Genomic DNA, 21228 nt, shown 5'->3' with positions numbered 1-21228 from the left:
TGTAGCTTGGTGGCGTGGCAGCCAAGTATTGGAGGTCCTCCTCTGCTGAATTGCTTTACTGTAGGTGCAGAGTATGGAGAGCACAACAGGACCATATGCTGTACCATCCCTGCTGCACCGACACCACTTGGGCTCCTGCTCCATCCATTTTATCCCATATGTCCTGACTTCTTTTGGCAGCTCTCACTCTTCATCCCCTTCTCATTGAAGCACCCTGCCCACGTCTTCTCAGCCACTCTCTGGAGACAGCTGATGTGGAGGAGCTGTTGTAGCACTGAGCAAAACCTGGCTGCGTCTGCCAACCCGGGTAGGATTATCTATCCTCCTCTTTTAAGAGAGCTGCTTCTATGAAAAAATTCAGGCTCTTCCCAGACTCTGCAGTCTGGCTCTAACTGGGGGTTGGGGGAGTGAATTGCTCCTCTTTGGCAGCCTGGCTTCCTTCCCTGCCTCCTCTATTTATCCCTCCCCAGCCTTGGAGCTGCTGGAAGAAAGGCTGGAGGAAATCACTTTCCCACCAGGCACTAAGTCCACAGCGCAGATGTGTAATAAAAGAAAAAAATATGTGTTGCTGCTAAGCAATTGCAGAAGAGCTGCTCTGGCCTTGTGTGGCAAAGGCAGAGAGAAGGAAGGAGTGAAGCCCTCAAAGTCAGGCCATTGCTGCTTCTCTTAGAGGCCAAAGAAAAAAAGGGGAAATCTTTTCAGAGAGAACAGCCCTTCTCCATGAGAGAGCATGCACTATGCCAATCAAGGGATAATACTTTTTTTTTTTTTTTTAACAGACCTCTTCCCTATCCTTTGTTGGTGCCACCTCAAGCTGAGCACACACAGGTGGTCTCACAAGGCCAAGAAAGATGGCCCTACATGCAGGGATCACCTTGAATCCCACACAGCACTGTCAGATTAAATGCCATCTTCTGGCAGTGGCCTGAAGCAAATTAGAAATGCAGCCACAAATCATGATGTGCAAGGTATATCATGGTCATGACATACAAGAGCCCTGGCCTGGCTCTTTGCCAGTTAGAACTTAGAAACAGTGAGCTGCTCTTTCTATGCTTGCCCATGGAAGAAAATATGAAACGTAAAAAAATCCACGGGGAGCTATTTGAGGGAAAGGACTCTAGCTCTTGCTCACAGAGTCCTTAAGCCACTGGTTGCCTGAAGCTGGGAAGGACAATGAGCCAGTCATCACCACATGCTTGCCCTGTTCTTCTTACCTGTGGATTGGCATGTGGTTGGCATTGGAGAAGCCAAACCTAGTGTACAAAACCAGCTCATTGTAGTCTGCCTGGCGTAGATTAGGCACGTGGCCCTGGAGATCACACTGCAGAGGATGTGATTTTCCCTCTGAGTCAAGCACTGGTGGGCCCTGCACTTTTGGGGCATGGGAGACAGTGGTCATAGGCCAGTTGCTAAGGATGCCTGGAGCTGGCCAAAATGGAAAAGGAAGAAAATGTGCAGTCAGTCTGCGTGACTGCTTGGTGTAGGGCAGTCATGACACTTTTGAGACATTTACAGCCAGAGTGGTGTGGGTCACAAGGGAATTTGCTGGTGGGTGGGAGATGGGTGCCATTGCATGGGGCAGCCTGAAGTGCAGCTCCATTGTGGATGAGTTGGGAAACGGCAAATTCGACTTAAAGACCAGTTTCTACATTGAGTGTTTTCTTTGCTGTCCCAGACTTCAGCTGAAAGAAGTAGGAATATTCTCCATGGAAATGCCTGCTAAGAATATAATCACCATTTTCGTACTTACCTGGTGCCTTTTGAGGCTCTCAGTTACAGAGAAAGGTAATTGGTTTCTTCGTGTTAGAACAAAATATTTGAGTATGTGTTCATAAGTATGTATACATATAAATAAATGAAAACATTCATTGTTTTCATCAACATGCTTCATTGGAAAAAGAATTCTTATGAGCTTTTTATTGCTCTCTAATAGCTATTCAGGTGACAGTCTGTCTGAAACCAGCATTGTGGGATTGTATCACTTCTACTGCAGTTATTTCTAATTGGCAAATCAAGGACAAGAGAAGTCAGGGAAGAATGGATAAGGACCGTGCTCCTGTTATTAAAATGCAATCTCGAAATTGGACTGTGCTGAATGAAATGTAGTGCCACTAACTAGGCTTGCAGTTCTTTTGCAGGAATTGAGGGCATCATTATTCTACAGAGGCCTTTTTTTTTTTTTTTTGAGGAAGAGTAAATTAATTAGTGATTTTAAAAGGGAATCTAATATAAAAATAGAAGCTGATGGATATTAGATGCTCTTAAACAACGATTAGGCATTTGGGGAGTTAGAATGGAGATTCTTAAAATCTATTAAACATTTGGCAATAGACTTTTATAGATAACAGGAGAAGGGAAAGCACAGAACTGTGGTAACCGCGCTATTATCAAATAAATAAACAGGATCCTACCAGATTAAACACATGAAGGTGCTAGTGTATATTTTTATGACACCATTCTGCATGTCATGCAAAATGCGAAATAAATACTATTAGTCTCTAAACTTTGTAAATACATCAGCAAACCAAGTCTAACACCCATTCGGAAGTGTTTTCATTTACTTTGGCCCAAAGACGTCAGCTGAAGTTCCTGCAGCTAAGCTGTAGAGGATGTGGGAAATGACTGTTCTCACCATTTTCCAGCACAGAGCTTCACTTGAGAGAATCAGCTGCTCAGAATAGCAGTGCTTTTATTGCACATCTGAATTCCATAAGGTTTATCCTTTGAAACTTGGCAATATGCTTCTGTAGCCTAACTTTCTTCTTCTGATCCAGCTTCTTTTAACTTTACTGGGGATCTTTGATCAGCTGAAGTAGAGACTGACCTTTAAAAGACTCATAACCACATCTTCCTTGTCCACCAACCTGTTGCTCTTACAGACCTGTATTTAGTCATCTAGTCTAGTGGAATCACATGATGGATGTTCCCATTTCCTCTATGGTCCAGGAAACCTAGAAGACATCTCAGACCAGGTTTTTAGTCTGGTACCTGTGGACACTGGCTGTCCAGGAATTACGTTACAGCATCTGCAAACTGGGTAGGAAACAAAAGTTCTTATATGCTATGTGGTAGTCTAAGTGGGACAAGTTCCTGAAGGGCTCTTCTCCTCAACTGGAAGATTTTACAGGGCTCAGAGATTAAAAACGTATGAAAAACACCCATAGTATATATATTTATATTTCAAAAAGTCAGAAGAGTTCAACTGTACAAAGCATTCCTTGTATTTCAGTATCGTGAAGGGACCCAGCTGAGGTCCAAGCACTGTGGCACTAGGAGCCATCTGCATGGGTTGTGACAGCCTCTCTCCTCATGAGACTGTATCTCAGTTAAATTATACCATTTGTAAAAGGGGAGAACAAAGATAGATTGCACAGAAACAACTTGTCAAGCTGCTCAGTGGAAGAGCCAAGATGATATTTCACAACTTTTCTACCTTAGCCTAATGATGTCCTCACTGGGATCTCTGTATATCTGTACAGCTCAAAGTTGGCTGTGCTTCAAGGTAGGATCAGCTTCTTCATGAACGTGCCCAGTTGAGGTTAAAGGATGGAGGCTCCACAACCTCTTGTCCTGGTGCTGGATGCTCCCGTTGTGCATCCTGACTGGGATGAGCATAAGGAGCGCATGTGCATTGTAGTATGGATAGTTGGAAAGCAAAATTGTTACAGATCCGGAGCTCACTGTGGGGTGCGCATTAGAGAGAAGACAGCAGCCCTTTGGGGCTCACAGCCATGTACCCGATCAGCTGGTGCCATAGGCATGGAGAGGCTCCAGCTCTCCTATCTACCCCTCCACTCCCTGAGATACTTCCAGGACAACATTGTACATCTGCAGGGGGGAAATAAGGAATTTGGGATATTTCATTTTTTTTCATAAACACAGTCAAAAATCTAAGCACCAAAGTGGTGGCTGGACTGTGTGGAACTTCAAGTTGGGAATGGCAAAGTTGAGAGCCTCCGTGTATGAATTAAGGGATGAACAAAAAAAGTGGATGTCATTGTAGGAGTCTATTTCAGACCACCCAGCCAGGACGACAATGCCGATGAGTTATTCTTTGCGGAACTAAGAGATGCCTTGTGATTAACTCCCCTTGTCCTTATGGAAGATTTCAACTTGCCAGACGTCAACTGGGATCACCACACAGCTGACACGAGCAAGTCCAGGGGGTTCATAAAGCACCTAGATGATAACTTCTTGGTGCAGGTGCTAAGGGAGCCAACTAGGAAAGGTGCCCTCCTTGATCTGTTGCTGGAAAACAGAGAGGGTCTTGTGGGAGACGTGGCAATTGGCGTCCGTCTCGGTCATAGTGACCATGAAGTGGTTGAGTTTAGAATTTATGGTGACAGAAGGAAAACTGCCACCAAAACTTCAGCCCTGGATATGGGGAAAGCAGACTTCAGGTTGCTTCAGGGAACTAGTCAGCAAGGTCCCCTGGGAAGCTGCTTTTGAAGGCATTGGCGTCCATCAGTGCTGGTCAATCTTTAAGCACTGCCTCCTAAAAGCACAAGATCAGGCGATTCCAAAATATTGGAAGGCAGGCAAGTGGGGCAGAAGGCTGTCCTGGCTGACCAGGGATCTTCTACTGGAGCTTAGATGGAAAAAGAAAGTGTACAGCTGCTGGAAGGAGGGTCAGGCAATGAGGAAGGAATACAGGATGCTGTTCATGTTTGTAGGGAGAAAATTTGTGTGGCCGAAGCCCAACTAGAGTTGAATCTGGCCAAGTCTGTGAGAGACAATAAAAAAGGTTTTTTAGATATGTGAACAGAAAAAGGAGAAGCAAAGAAAACATAGGTCCGCTACTTGACAGGGAAGGTCTCACAGACAATGACATAGGTAAAGCAGAGATGTTTAATGCCTTCTTCACCTCTGTCTTCAGTGCTGATGTTGGCTTTCGGGACCCTGGGTGCCCTGAGCGGGAGGACCATGACGGTGGGAATGACGGACTCCCAACCAACCCTGAACATGTGTGGGATTTGTTGCTCCACCTGGATCCATACAAGTCCATGGGTCCAGATGGGATCAATCTCAGGGTGCTTAAAGAGCTAGATGAGGTCATTGTGGGACCTCTCCAAATTATTTTTCAATGATATTGGGAATCTGGAGAGGTCCCAGTACACTGGAAGCTGGCAAATGTCGTCCCAGTTTTCAAGAAGGGTAAGAAAGAAGACCCCAGCAATTACAGGCCTGTCAGTCTCATGTCAGTGCCTGGTAAAATTTTGGAGAAGATGATCCTTGAAGTTATGGAAGTGCACCTCGGGGACAATGCAGTCATTGGTCCCAGCCAACATGGGTTCATGAAGAGTAGGCCCTGCCTAACAAATTTAATTTCCTTTTATGATAAGATCACCCATCTAGTTGACCAAGGGAAACCAGCTGATGTGATCTTTTTGGACATCAGCAAGGCTTTTGACATGGTTTCCTATAGGATTCTACTGGACAAAATGTCCAGCATACAACGTAACAAAAACATCATACGATGGGTGAGCAATTGGCTGACGGGCAGGGCTCAAAGGGTTGTGGTAAATGGGGCCACATCTGGCTGGTGGATGGTCACTGGTGGGGTCCCCCAAGGCTCCATTTTAGGGCTAGTCCTCTTCAATGTCTTTATAAATGATTTGGATGTAGGACTAGAACATGTTTTGAGCAAATTTGCTGATGACACCAACCTTGGAAGAGTTGTAGATTCTGATGGGGGTGGAAAGGCCTTGCAGAGAGATCAGGACAGACTGGAGAGCTGGGCAATCACTAACCACATGAAGTTTAACAAAGGCACCACAGTACAAGAAGGACATTAAACTGTTGGAGAGTGTCCAGAGGAGGGCAACGAAGATGGTGAAGGACCTAGAGGGGAAGATGTATGAGGAGTGGCTGAGGGCACTGGGCCTGTTCAGCCTGGAGAAGAGGAGGCCGAGGGGGGACCTCATCACAGTCTACAACTTCCTCATGAGGGGGAGTGGAGAGGCAGGTGACCTATTCTCTGTAAACACCAGTGATAGGACCCGCGGGAATGGTGTTCAGCTGAGGCAGGGGAAGTTTAGGCTGGCCATCAGGAAGAGGTTCTTCACCGAGAGGGTGGTCGCACACGGGCTCCCCAGGAACATAGTCACTGCACTGAGCCTGTCTGAATTTAAGAAGCAATCAGACTGTGCACTTAGTCACATGGTCTAAACTTTTGGGTAGACCTGTGCGGTGCCAGGAGTTGGACTTGATGATCCTTATGGGTCCCTTACAACTCGGGATATTCTATGATTCTATGATAAAGCTCTTGCACGCACCCATCAAGTGCAGCCTTGTGCTAGATGGATTCGCAGCAGAGAGCCTGGTTTGTGTGTGTGTAGCTTAACCTTCAGCCAGGACCCAGGGCGGTGGCTAGGCACTGTGCCAGTACAGAGACCCCCTCGTCCATCCCTTCTGGGAAGCAGGACAGGAGGGATGTCCTGGTGGAGCAGCTTGTGGCCTCTCTTCTGCCGCACAGCAGCCATGTGGTGCTGAAGTCAAGCAGGGACAGTACAGAGCTAACGACTCACGGGGGTCTCACTGCCACCAGATTGCCCCGAAGAGGTGCAGTATAACAAGCACAGTGGCTAGCTGCCCTTTTGCTGCGTGAACAACCATTAATGGTCATGCTCTGTGGTGTCCACGCTGTTAGCAGACCCCAGGTAAGCAGAGAGGTGTGGCAGAGGCTTTGTGGCTGGGATTTTGGGAGCAGGGCAGTGCTGAGATGTGCTCCTGGGGAAAAGTGCTGGCTGAACAAGGTGACAAGCTCTGCAAGCAGCCAAGGTGATTTTTCAAAACTGTTCTGATTTCTACTGTGGCAATTTGGTCCCACAGATCAAAGGAGCAATTTGTGGTGTGTGTTACAGGAGGACTTAAGGTGAAGCAGCATGCTTCCTGGGCAGCCACAAAGGGCACCATCCTACTGCAGCATGGGGCATAGGAGCATGATTGATATTCTGTGGGGGATGGCCGAGGTATTTGTGGCTGTGCTGGGAATGGGTTACTGCTGTTCTTTGGGGCATTAATGCCATTTCAGATCTCCTAACGAAGTTGTGACCATGCTATTTGGTCGGGCCACACTCCACAGTGCAAGTACGTGCTGCCTTTGCTGGGTTGGGCTGAATTAGATTAAGGGAGGGCACATGCAAGCAGCTTTGCCAGCAGATCTGGAGGATTTCCGTCAGGTACCCTGTGGATCTTTAATTATGACTAGTAATCCAGATGCATAAGTTCATTGGAGGTAGGGAAAAAAAGCTTTTGGTAAAGAGGATCCAGCTGGGTGCTGGGTAGCACCTGAGTGAAAATGATCAAGATGCCTTTGCCTCAGTCGTGCCCCTGGCACAGTCCCTCTGTGACTGGAGCACCTAACACCCAAACACACAGATGTGTTCACAGCAGCCCTTGTCAACACCATGTGAATCCTTTGTGAATTTGGCAGAAAGCTCTGAGTGTTGGTGGTAAGAGAGAAAGAGCTGAAATCCAGGCTTTGGGAAAGACACCAGGAATTGTGCTGCTGATCTTAGGGAAAGCGGGACTGCATACCCAAACAAGGCTTTGATCGGGGTTAGGTTGTACAGGTGCAGTGTTAATTAAGGTTGGTATTAAGAAAAATAGGAGTGCAGCTCTGTTCTGAGGTGGTGCTGGGTGTAATAGGAGGAAAACCCCACTCTGCATTAGATGCATTTTTATTTCCATCCTGTCCAAGTCTGTCCTCACTTACTGCACAGCCTCCGTCTTTTCGACCATTGCTTTTGTGTGGTAGTTGAAGGGTTGAGCTTCTGGCTCCTGTGCGAAAGTTCAAGCCCTCTGAAATCAGAGACCAAGTGACCATGCAACCAGCATATGTCCACACCAATGGAATGCCATGGTCTTGATTAAACCAACATCTAAAGATTGTGAGTGTGAGCCCTGGCCGCTTGCTCTGGAAACTTTAGAAGATGAAAGGGAGAGTCCAGCTGGACAGGCATCAAAGAAACTGGATGGTCTTGGAGTAGGTCACGAATAGATCAAGCAGCTGCGCTGCAGTTATCCCCCGAATGCTGCCCTCAAAGACAAGGCTTCCAAATGTAAAATCACAGCTCCAACTCGGCGGCTTTTCTGCCCTGAAGGGAAATGTTTTGGGAGTTGGCCAGACTTGAAGGAGTAGTGTTCAACAGATGAAGGCGCCTACCACTGTTGAGCTGAGCAGCTGTCAGTAGGTTTTCCATCTTAAAGAGCCTTTGCACAATGCTTCACCTGCACGTGTTCCAGAATTTTAAAAGAGATTTTTAGCGGAGGCCGAAGGCTGTCTGTGACAATCAGTTATCAGCGGTTCTGCTGATGATAGCTTCAGAACCACGGCAATTGCTCAGGCTTCAAACTTTCACACTTGCTTTGACTTGCAAAGTATTGATTATTTCAAAGCACAAGACGACTCCATTGAAGAGGGGATTTGAACAGTGCCATAGAAAATAAGCAGATGGCAGAGTGAATGGCAAAAATATGACCGAATGGCCCCAGTCTCTAACCATCTGGTTTGGACCTGCTTTTCCCATTTTAAACTTGCACACATTAAGTTTGCTTGCAGGAGACATAGTGCTGCAAGGGGGAGTGTGCTGGGCAGTAGCATGTGATAATTTTATGCTGGGCAGATTTTCCCCTCTAAAACAAGGGCCAGGTGACAACTAGCTTCCAAATTCTACTTGTCCTATATGAGCTGCCCATAGATAATGGCTAAAATGATGGTCAGGTGTGTGTGGCAGCTTTGCATCGCTCCCTCTACCTCTTCTGGGCATCAGTTCTGAGCATTTCTTCCTGTCTAACACATGGTCAACTAAAACTCAGCAATAAGGTTTGGAATGGAGCATTTTTCAAAGGAGTGTGAATTCCGTTGAAAAAGGACCCTCTGGTCCCAGTGTATCCCTCCTGCTTGGAGGTGCCTCTGCCTGGTTGGTGGTTGGGTGGCAGCAGGCTCCGTGTGCTGGGGAGGACAGGAGCCTTTGAAATCCCTCTTTACAGGAGCAAAATCAAAAACTGAGGTAAGGAGCCTTAGGGAAACCTGATAGTTCGTTTCAACACTTGGGTTTGGTGTTCTGGCCAAGCCTAATGAATGAGAAAGACCATAGCAAAAACATCTGAGAGCTTACGAAGCACTGTCAGTCTGGCTTAGAGCACTGACAGGGCATGAAGTCCCTCATGCCTGTGCCTGTCTGTACGTGCTCACGGGCATTTGCACCAAATAACAGACACACACAGACACTGCATACATTTCCTCCCTCTATATATGCATGTTCTACTTTTGAATTCATTAGCTCTTCTTTTTGATGAGTTACTTGAGCAATTTTCTGCAGCGAGGATAGGCTGAGTTGCATTAAATCATATCCATCTATGAGCATCTATGTAGGAGCTCGGCTTCCTTCCCGTGCCTTCATCCCCCATCTGATGAGAGGATATCTATAATTACCGATCACAAAAGCCGCAGTTGTGATGTGCTGGAGTTAAGACAACTGGAAGGCTAGGAGAAGTCGGTGAGCTGTCAGCTCAGGAGCTGCTCTAGCACGCTCTGCCTCTCTGTGCATAAATAATTCTGTTTCAGAACTGCCTCTTATGGTTAAAATGCTACATGACACCTTCCCCCCCTCCTGCCGCTCCCCACGTGGAGTCATGTTAGTCCAGAGAACAGTCTATGGGTAATTTTCTCTAAAGGCTTTTTGTACATGAAAAATAGATCAAAATTCTGTTGAACTATTTATGCTATTTCATTTTTACAGCTTTGACAGAAATGGTAGAAATGGTAATAGGAGAATGCGATCAAGATGCTTTTGGTATGTTACTGGCAATAAAAACAAAAAAATGAGCAGCCTCCAAATAGATTGGGGTCAAATCCTGCAGGTAAGTTCTGTCTTACGAGCGTGTAAAGCCTGAAGTGTTCTTTGCCTTCCAACAGGGCTTACAGGTATTGTTGATGCTAGTTTTAGGCACTTGTCTTTTATGGGTCTGTAATAATCTTTGCATTATACTATTACAACATAATCAGGTCCTTGTCGTGCTGCCAAGACTGATCAGATAACGCAGTGTACTGAGGAATTTTCATACTAAACATATTAGGAGAGGCCCATATTTATACCACAATAGCTGTGAACCACTTCAACACATAGTTGAAGCTCTGTGCTCTGCAGGACTGAAGGTCTCACCCATTTGGGAGCTGGTGATACAAATTTTGGCTCCAGCCAAGGCATGGAGTTCGGGTACGAGAACATCTCTGCAGTTTCATCAATCACTTGTGAGAAGTGGATTTAAAAATGCTCCATTCCTCATTAAAAAAAAAAAAAAAAAAAAAAAAAAAAAAAAGAAAAACAAAAAACACAACACTTTAGAAAATGTTAAAATGACAAAGCTACGGTAATTCTGGTTGCTGTAGTTCAATTTTAAAGTAATTAAAGTATCTGTCCTGGTGTGCTGAGAAGTGAAATGCTGCATTTTCTGTTTTTCCGAGCCAGGGGGATGTGGACACTTGCCCTTAAAGCTAATCCTCCCTGAGCTGTGCTTTGTGATTGGAGTGTTTTAAATATAGCCTGCCCCCAAACCCATTCTTACGCACCTTATCAGGCGATAAAGCCAAATCAATACCTATTGTAGCCAGGAACGATGCACTATTTAGAACAGGTTGTGTTGGAGTTGTTGGAGGAGCACAGCATAAATTTTTCATTGGAAAAGCCTCAAGTTTGAGCAAACACAATTATGGTTTGGATGTCTCATTCTCCTTGAACTGTGGCAGCACAGAGAAATCACTGCTTTGCATTGACTTGAAGCTTGCTTTATTCTAACATCTCCAATATGTCAAATGTTAAACTGTTTATGTTTCTTGCAGAGTTAAGAGGATGAAAACCATCGCTATTACCTAGTATTGCTGTAGGTTAGGATTTGTGGAGTGAATTTTGCACCTGGGTTCCACTTCTATTTGGCATTTTTAAATGGCCAATATAGCAGGAATGACTTCAGTAGTCCCAGCAGAAAAGCTAAGACATTTGGACACTGGATAATCTGGGCAGTTCTGGGGTTGATCTGACACAACATAAACAAGAATCTGTCCAAATCACATCATCCAAGAGGATAAAATGTGAAACAAGTAATACCCCGCCCCCCAAAAAAGAAAAAGAATTTATTATTTTAAATGTAGTATTACCCTTTCATCTAACTACCATGCTCTGCTTGACTGGATGTTGTCTGAGGTAACCAGGCTAGGATATGGACCACTGAGGAGGGAAAATCATATTTGAAAGAAGTAATCCTGTTGGAAAGGGTTTCCATGGCCTCATGGAGAGACAACACGTCTACAAGATTATCAACAAAAATCCTTTCCCCGTTTCAGCTGTAGGATGCAGAGTCTCTTTCACTTCTTTGTGGAGGTTTCAGAGATAGTTTATTGGTTGATCAGGATGAGCTTGTCTGAAGATTTCCATCATGAGGAGGGTCCCTGTTTGGTCTACAAATACAGACATTGCCCACATGGAGCTTCCTTTTTCTAAAGGCAGTGTACCAGATGGTCTGGTTGTTGGTCTTGGCTATAGCTACAACACTGCATCCCTGCTGGATGGCTATAGCACAGTGGCCACAAAGGTTCACTGCTTTTACATAAATTATCACTCCACCAGTCCTCCTGCAATGTGATCTGTGAAAATCCAGATATGCAAAGTAAAAGACAATCCTCTTCAAGGAGTGCTTGTGTCCACCTGCAGAGATTATGAATACTATATTCTGCTGCAATGGAAGTAAAACATCCCTCGAAAGAGATGGGTTTTCTTTTCTTTTTTTCCCTGCTCTGTGTGGTTTCTTAACTGACTTTCATGCAATTTAAAGTAACATTTCTTCTACAGTTCTTGCTGTGATCACTATGGTCAGGTAGCAACATTCGCAGTGGCTTGAGGCAGCACTTCACTGATGGTATGCCATACAGCACGTACATACATTTATATTTATATCTATAAAATAAAACATAACCCAGTTTGCTGTTTATGAGTCTTGCTACTTCAGATTGTCACCTGCGTGACAATCAGTGCTGTGACTGTAGTGCTGTGGAGCTGTGTGTTTACCAAAACAGGTAAGTCCTTTCTAGAGAAGATAAGGCCAGCACAGCACCTTTGCTCTGTGCTGAGGGTGTTTGGTACCAGGCAGGCACTGCGTGATCCCTGTCTGCGGAGGGACTTCAGCTGTAAAGTGTGGTTGTATCCGCTTCCATCCAGGGAACAGCAGCGGCCATGCTTTGGGTACAAAGGATCACGGAAGTTTTGGGGAAGACCCTTCTTGATCTCATTCCTGACCTCTCTTCTGCTCTGACAACTTGGGCACCAGGAAGCTGGAGCAGAAGGTTGGCTTTGGGGACATCCCCCTGTGTGCCCCTCTGCGGGGCAGGTGCTCCTGCAGGGACGTGGGACAGAGCACTGCCCTAATGGGAGTGGAGAGGGCAGAACCGCTTCAGATACAGTGCTAGAAATGTATCTGGGAGCGTGTTGTTTCTTCTGACAAAGGAGTAATTTGGAGAGATACCCCATCTCAGAACCATATGAAGGAGCTTGTGGAGAAATGATTATTTCTTTGCCTTTTCTTTTTCTTCCTTTTTTTTTTTTTTTTTTTTTAACGTTTCTCAATTGTATTATTTAGGTCTTTGTTCTGATGTGTTCCATATTATTTTAGCTGCCCTGGCTAATTGTGTTTTTCCCTTAACTTAGGAAGTTGCTTTTAAAAGAAAGGAGGGGGGTGAAGATAAGGCAAAGCTGTTAAATGAGAAATCTATTGCTAATTAAGGTATGGTTTTGCTAATCACCTTAAAAATGAACTTATCAGCTGGAAAAGCCTGGAGTTTGTGTAATGAAAGTTAGGAGCATTTTTCCCCGTTTCCTTCCGTCACAATACATTTGGAGATTAAAAGTTTACCTTGTAGACTTATCCTGACACCATTAGACATGATGTCTCTTTGCATTAACTGCAGGCAGGCTCGAGCTGTTCTAGGATATAGTTTAGTCTGAATAGTTAAAATTTGGCAAAGTTATAAGCAACAGAAGTCAGGATCCTGTAATGGGAGCTGTCAGTGCTCATTGTGGAAATCACACCGAGCTTCAGCTCAAACACTGCGTTCAGGACCCAAGATAGCTGCCGTCCCTTCATACTTTTTATTATGATTATTATTAATGATATCCCATGGGTGAGGAGGATGCACAGCATTATATAAGAAGCCACCCAGGCAGTGAGATGGTTTTTCATATTGGGAGGCTGATGTTTGAGAGGAGGAGGTGCTACACTCTGGCAGGGACATGGTCCTGATGCTGGAAGGGGCAGGATCCTAATTTTGCCCCTGATGTTGCAGAAGCCCTTCTCTTTTTCTGCTGTCAGCCATCAGTGAAAAAATAAAAAATAAATAAAAAAATGGTTAGCCTGAATTCCTTGGTACTCCTTGTGGCTATAGGAAAAGAAGTGCAATGTATGACTTGTTCTCATATCCCAGGGGAAGCAGCCCCTTTGTCAGTATTTTATGATTAAAATAATCTTAAGGATTTTATTTTCTGCTTCTCTGCCGGTGGGCACCATGGCATAGCAAGTACTGGTTGTAGCAGGCTGAGAAGGAGAGCGAGGTTTTCTAATTGCACCAGCACTGTGAACCCCAAGGTGGGACTCACATTTCTAGCCCTGCTGGGGACGCCAGATAATGCCCCAATCCCAGTGTAGTACAGGACAGGCTCTCGGTACCCTCCTGGGCAGTGAAGCTCCTCTGTGGCACCTTTTTCCACCTGTCTGACTCCGTTGATGGTAGGCAGATTGTCCTAAGTCCTTTTGTTTAAATAACGCCCCTCAAGAGTAATTGCTGCCTGTGGCAGGCAGGAGCAAAGCAAATTGATAGCTGCAGTGATTTTTGAAGGCCAAGGGGATCATGGACAGTAATTGTTCTTAACTGCTTCCTACCTGGGAAATTGTTTCTGTGGTTGCTGGAATGAGCAGGTCAAGTGAAATTGGGATTTTCTTTCTTTCTTTCTTTCTTTGTCTCTATCACTCACACAAGGGACCACCTGTATGCTGTGTTTTGTGGGCAGTGTCCTGTTCTCCCTCCTGTACCAGGAGTGCAGTAACAGTGGTGGATGCCTGGTGCTTCTCCCTGGGCTTGCCCGCAGACCTGGTCTCCCTGGAGCCCCGGGATACCCGCAGCCTCTGCAGTTACTGACGGCGTGGCCATCATTAGGGATGAAGACACATGAAGTGTTCTGCATGAGCAACATGAAAAGAGCTCTGATTTTGCCAGTGGAAGCCTGCAGGCTGATGGCAGAGGAGATGCTGGTGCCTTGCCTGGGAGCTGGGGGAACGGGATGCTGTTGATGTGGCCGCGTGCTGCGTGCTTGTACCAACTTAGAACCATAGAAGCATTTAGGTTAGAAAGGACATCTAAGATCATCAAGTCCAGCCACTAATTTAGCAGTGCCAACGTGCAGGTGCACCTGCACAGGAGAAGCTCCTGGACTCACCTAGAAGCCCTACTGCTGCACTGCTGTGTGCCAAATCTGCTCCCCGTTCTGGTTACCCGTGGTGCAGGTCAGTGTGATGCTGGCTCTTTGGTGAACGCTTTCACACGCCAGTGACACCTTCAGGCTCCCAGAGGGTACTAGAAAGCAAAGCTGGGTTGCCCCAGCAAAAGCAAGGCGATGCAACCTCATGCTAACCCAGGGGTTGCCTCCTACATGTGCAAATGCTTCTAGAAAGTCGATGCCTGGTGCCATTTCAAGCCGCAGTCGGAAATTTCGCAGCTTGAGAATTGCCGGTTTTCCAGGCTGAATTCTTACAACAGTGACACTCTGCTTGGGGAGTAATTGCAAGTGTTTTACCCAGCAGCTTTTTGTAAAACACATCGAAGATCTCTGGGTGATGGATTTGTTTTCTGTTTGTTTCTCAGGGACTTCTTTACTAGAATGTAGTGTTAACTGGTTATTTATAAACGCAGGCATCTCTCTGTACATTTGATTACTCCTGTGTGTAGACTGATGGAGAAGTTACTGAGTCACTGTCATTTACTGGAGGGGAATGCTTCTATTTTTAATCCTGCATCTTTTTACGGGTGGATGAATGGCAAGCTAATGGTTGTGTTGAAATCTGAATGTCAGAAAACAAGGGAAACTTGTGACTTGCTCATCATGTTTAACCTGCTATGTTGCATACTCCATCTTGAGTCTTTAAGCATGCCTTTACATGCTATCTATTCATATTTTTGAATTGATTTGATTGCAATTTGTTCCTTTGTAGCAAGCAATATAAAAGAATCTGCCACATTAAAGAGGCTAAACAGGAATTAATTTTACAATAACTTATTTTTCTCATAGGTCTCAATATTTTACTTCTCTCGATTACCCATCTTCTAAGAAACAGACAATTCTCAAGAAATTATCAAAAAAAACCAACATGCTGGACTGATGGCCCAGCTATAGCTGTTAGTTGCAGTAAACAGAATATCCTAAGGGATTTCAGGTTTATTTGCTATGAATAGGATAGACAACACCACAAATAAACCTGCCCTGAGGGTCTGTGTGCCAAAGGAGAGCGCCTGGCCCTTGCCCATGGCACGTGGCCACCAGTGGCCAAGATGCAAGTCAATGGCCTCCAGCCCTGCCGGCGGGGTGGAGAGCCCTCTGGGACCTTTTGGTCACAGTGTCTCACAGTTCCTCTTGAGTCGGAGCCCAGAAATCAAGGTCTGGGGCATTTCTTGTTGCCTTTTACTGCTCCACGGCTGTGGTTGTTGCAAGGATAAGGCATCACACTGAACATGTAGGGCCAGGGCACCTCTTGCTCTGTGCCCACAGGGGATGTCTCCTGCATTGCCATCCCTGCAGACCTGTCCATGTGTGGTTCTGCACGTCCACAGGAACAAAATGTCACTGCCAGGCCACCTGGGAGCAAGCAACATCTTCCTGATCCACAGCTCGTTCCTCTGCTCAGTGGGGCATTGATGCCAGGGGTGACTCAGCCACTCCCCAAGGACTGTTCCCATGTTCTCTTTGCTCCTGTTGTTGCCAGCAGAAAGGTTATAAAAGCCTTGTAGAAGCAGTTAGATGTTTTTCTTTATAATGACAATATAGGATTTATTTAGGAGATAATAGAAGTATGGTCTTTCCTCGCATAAGTGCCTTTTTTGAATTAATTTTTTATTGATCTCTCTGGAACTGGCTTGTGGATACGTATATAATCAATGCTGTTTTCACAAAGCCCAACTCTCTCTCAGTTTATTGCAATATGCGTGTTTCAAGATCGTTTGTACAGACATTCCAGAAATCTGGGAAAGCTGTCTAGCATAAAACTATGTGAATTATTTAAATAAAACACAAAAAGGCAATATTGCACCCTCACTACCAGAAGCAAGCTTGCTGGAAAATGTCATTATAACTGCGTGATGGTTTTAAAGTTTTCATAATAATTATTTTGCTCTCAAATTGTGATAGAATCTTACAAATCCCCCAGACTACAAAACTGGGTGGTGCTGGATATCTCCCAGGACTGGCAGCTTTATGCAGCATTATGGATGAAGGCAGCAGCTTTGTGACCACCACAGGCAGGGCTCAACGCTCCTGTTTCACCCAGCCACTGAGAAACTAAAGAATTGACCGGGCAAGAAACGTGGATGGTTTCAGTCAAAATCTTGCCTTGGGAATATTCCTTAAAAAATATATCTGAACTTGCACCAGAGGTGCTCCAAAATTGTGTGTAAAGTCTTCAGAACGGTCAAACAGCAGAACTGGAGTAAGACCAGAGGTTTTTTGTTACGTGCCAATGCAACAGCTAATAAAAAGGCACCCTATTTTTATGACGCGAGCCCCTGTGTTCTACAGCAATCCAAGTGATAACAGCAGGAATGCCCAGATTATCACAAGGAAAAATGTTTATCTGCTGCACTGCCTGTTACTGTGTCACTGGTGCCTGGAGGTGCATGTGCCATGCACTTGGTGTGCTAAAGCAGCCATTTCTTGGATTTAAAAGAGCAGCTGATACAGTAGTTAACTAGTTAAGCCTTTCTAATGTGTTTCAATTCATATATGTGTCATTTGGATGTCATTAGGATGGGAAGGTGCAAACAATGGGTTTGGGCATACCATGGCTCACCCATTGCTAGATGTGGGCCAAAATGCCAAATGCCAGTGTGATGCTGCTCTCTCTTGGCTCTTTTTTTGACCCCATGAGGCAAATGGGGTGAAGATTTTATTTTATTTTATTTTATTTTATTTTATTTTATTTTATTTTATTTTATTTTATTTTATTTTATTTTATTTTATTTTTTGGTAAGGCAGAGGCGGCCTGGAGGCTCCTTGTGGTGCTGGGAGAATGTATAGAGCAGGGTCAATAAAAATTTAGGGAATACAGATGGGATAAAAGGTGGTGAGCCTGGATGAGAGCCCAGAAACACTGGGTGTTACAACAACTGTGCAAAAGGGTAATGCAGAGCAGACTGCAAAATAGGCGAAACTGGGATTATTAGGCCTGCCTGGCATATGTATTTATAATGATTGCCCAGTGCCTGGTGTCCTGGCTACGGGTCTTTAGTTTCTGATAAATAACTTCTTGGTGAAGACAAACAGGGAGCGAAGAATTCAGGTATGGTGAGTCTTTCTGCAAATTCCCGTCATGTGTGAGAAAAAGAAGATCTCAAAATATTTTATTAACTTGTAAACTGTGATTTAAGGGAATTTTAAACAGCATGTGAAAGAAAAATAATGAACAAATGTTTTCAAGTGGGAGAAATCTGTCCCTGCCATATGTTTCACTGAGTCATCCCTTCCACAGAAGGAAATGTTGCAATTGTTTGAACTGTTCGAGTCACTAATCCTTTTTATTTAGTAGAAACATCTCTGTAAACTCGGCACCCAGTCCTACAACGCATTAGTACCACGTGTTGGATGTAGTCCTGATCCCACCTACATCAACGTGTGCTTTGCTCTGTCTGGGTACAGGTTAACTTCTCCCTCTGGCTTGCTATTGAGCCAAGACCAAACCTGGCCATGGGTTTCCGCTTGCAGCTAGATGATGCGATGTTCTGCACTCATCAGGACGCTGTAGAAACCACAAAATCTCCTTTCTTTTTCATTAATGGACCCACTGCAGAGAGCCCTGTGCTGATGGAAGTGGTGTTCGGTTCTGTTGCAGGTGTGGCTCTGCGGCGGCAGCATGGAGGTCCTGCCCTGCTCCAGGGTGGCTCACATCGAGCGCAAGAAGAAGCCCTACAACAACAACATCGGTTTCTACACCAAGCGCAATGCCCTGCGAGTGGCTGAGGTGTGGATGGATGACTACAAGTCCCATGTCTACATTGCATGGAACTTGCCTCTGGAGGTATGGGCACTGCGCCCTTCTCTGAGTTTTTGCTTCACTGGGTCAAAATTGTGAATTATAGAGCATTTGGTGCCAGTGGGTGAAGGAAAGCCTTAAATACCTTGGGTCACATCCTTAGCTATGGAAGCCAGCAGAGCTCCCTCAGCTTTGATGGAGATGCTGCAACACCTGCAGAATTTGAGGGGCTACTTATGGTTCACATCAACTTTGTCGTGGTGGTTTCTCAGTATTAAGTCTGTATTGCAGAGTTCATCTCCCCATTGAGTGTTTACACAGCAAAAGCTTTTGTCATGATGCTGCTCTGCAGGTGGAGTCTATCAAATAGGTTGGCAGATGATGACTAATGATGGTATCACTAGTACTTGAGTGTTATCCCCTGGCTTGGGCAGGTCCATGCCATGTGTGGGCACACTTTAGCTCTCCCAGCACTGGGAAACGTGAGGCCATTGGCGCTTAGAAACCATGCCCAGAGGTGAGGGATCAGAGGCTGGTTGGTCACAAAAAGTTTCCCTCCCAGTGGCACCATGTTTGTGCAAGTAATTGAAGAACACTCTTTCTGAATAACTTATATTGATTCCTGTGCAGAAATGTTTAGACTTTCCTAGATCTGATATGTTATTTTTCATATAAATCCTGTCTTGGTGCAGCATGGTGCATTCGAAAAACCATGGCCAATGAGAAAGGCTGACCGTGCCCAAGGGACAGATGCTGCATGTGGATCTCTCTAGGTGGTTCCCTGCATTTCTCCATAAAGATCTCTAAGCTCCAGGAGGACTTACCTCTGCTTACCTCTAGTCTTTGTGCATACTATGTCTAAATCACAAAGCCCAAGACCATCTCCTGCCTCCCGGCTCCCACCACTGCTGTTAGGACTCCGGGAGCAGCCTGGGGTGGGCCAGTGCCCCTGTCTGCAGCCTCTGGTCCTGCCAGGAGGAGAAGGGGCTGTGGAGGAAGCTGTGATGCTCTCCAGGTGATGGGGACACAAGGATTTGGGGTGCCCTGCAGAGCCTGATGCCATTCATTCCCCTTGTAGCATATGTTAGCATGAGCATCTGGCTGTGCTGTAGATATGCAAGGAAAAATGATGCCAGGAGTGGCCTGACCCCTTGTGAGCAGTTATTTACAGACACTCTTTTGGTGCTAGACATAAACACAAAATAGTCACACCTTGCAGATCCAACCCGGCTGAGAGCTGCTTTGGGCCCGATCCTGCTGCAGCAGCATCCCCAACTGGCAGCACGGTGCTTCAGGGCATTTTGAAAAGCATTAAACTCAAACTGCTGCTGCTGTTAGAGGAAAGGTTACATCTGGGGAGGTTTCCTGGCATTTAGAGCCATGGTAGTTGCAGCTTTGTACTGCATTAGAGAACAGCGGGCACCTGGGAAGGGCTGATGAGCTGCCTGTGCTGCCGGTTTGTTGTACTGGGGTGGTGGAGAGGCTGGGATCAGTTTGTTGTTGGGGAATAGGTGAGTGGAGAGGGAAGGAGATGCTGGCTACCCAGTGAGTGGCAGGAGAGCACTGGGTGTGCTGGGTGCTGCTCCAGCAGAGAGTGGGACTGCGAGCTTTTAAGCCCTCCTTAAAAACAGGCTGCAAGATCCCAGTGTACGTGGGTAGGGCTGGAAAGCTGTTGTGGGTTCAGACCTGATGCCCACACTGCTTCAGGATGTGACATGAGGCACCCCGCTCCTGCTCAGGAGAGGCTTTTGGATGCAGCACAAAGGGATTCACACACAGCGTGGAGCCACAGGTCCCCTACATTTCTGAAAAGGCAGTGTCACATGAATCAACACTACGGGTGGGTTTTCTGAGTTATCCTAAGAACTATTTTTTTTTTTAATGTAGGTTTTATCAGTAAAATCGAGATTTAATTTCAGAGAAGCCTTGTTTGACAGGTGGTATTGTGCAGGGGGTTATGAATATACATTGAATTATTTTGCAATGCCATTATGTACAAAACAAAGCCGATCCCCATGCTCTGAATATTTCAGTTGTTGACTGATTTGTGCTCCTGCTTAGCCTCACATCCCAGCTCAGCTCTTCAGATTTCAGCCTGTCCTACCCGTCTACACTGAATCAACTTTATTTTTACCTGTGAGCTACCAGTCACAGATTAAAATGGTGTCTTTTCTAAAGCAGAGTGAATAATTCATTAGAAGATCATTACAAGCATTGTAATGGAAAATTGCTTTTCCAGCTATAGTTAATGATCACTGGAAAAGACAAGAGCAGGAGCTAAAATAGAGTAGAAACCCAGACACCTGTAGGAAGGAGGAAAAGTGGCTGCTTTCTACATTCCTTCACCTGTCTGCTGCATTAGTTCCCCAAATTCTGTAATGGAATAAAAGGTTAAAGAGGAGCTGCTCTCTTCAGCCCCTGCTTCTGGCTCCTGTAAAATTATTCTCCCTGGGACAGATATTGCAGCTTTGTCTGCTTTTAAATCAACTTGAGCAGTGGGGTTCCTCTGTGTCTCCAGGGAGACTATTTCACCATCTAATTGTCCAAATTGTCAAGAGGTTTTTCTGAGGTTCAGGCTCATCTTCCATTCTCCTGTGATTTTTATCCTTTGTTCTTAGCTGATTCTTATATTTGAATCTTAAGTCTTCCCTTTTGTTAAAATTTTTATTTTTCCCTTATTTTATACCTTTGTAACCATTCTGTCCTCTGAGTTGCCTCTTGGAAGAGTCTCACACCCTTGGCATGTAGGGGAAGGGTTTTGGTGCTTGGTGCAATGACGGGGATTTTCTTTCTGAAGATTCAGCACATGACCATCTTTTAAACCCTGACATAAATTTACTGTTAAGCTCTTCTGGAATTCTGCTGTCAGTGGGAGGTGAGATATTTTTAAAATATCATTCATTGTTCCTTTTGAAAAATTCCATCTTTTCCAGACTGTTCAGA

At 45.3% G+C, this 21228-nt stretch overlaps 1 protein-coding gene across 1 annotated transcript in view; it reads left to right on the top strand.

The window, feature by feature from the left end:
* GALNT17 (polypeptide N-acetylgalactosaminyltransferase 17) overlaps nucleotides 1–21228 on the top strand; it is a 213375-nt gene that overhangs the window by 176652 nt on the left and 15495 nt on the right. Inside the window, exon 7 of the mRNA XM_084493001.1 lies at nucleotides 18145–18330. Coding sequence (XP_084349127.1) covers nucleotides 18145–18330 — 186 coding nt within the window. The remainder of the gene's footprint in view (nucleotides 1–18144; nucleotides 18331–21228) is intronic.

The sequence above is a fragment of the Aythya ferina genome (assembly GCF_964211825.1).
Source record: "Aythya ferina genome assembly, chromosome: 19".
Lineage (NCBI taxonomy): Eukaryota > Metazoa > Chordata > Aves > Anseriformes > Anatidae > Aythya > Aythya ferina.
The sequence above is the reverse complement of the archived record's forward strand: the minus strand, read 5'-3'. Positions and strand labels throughout refer to the sequence as shown.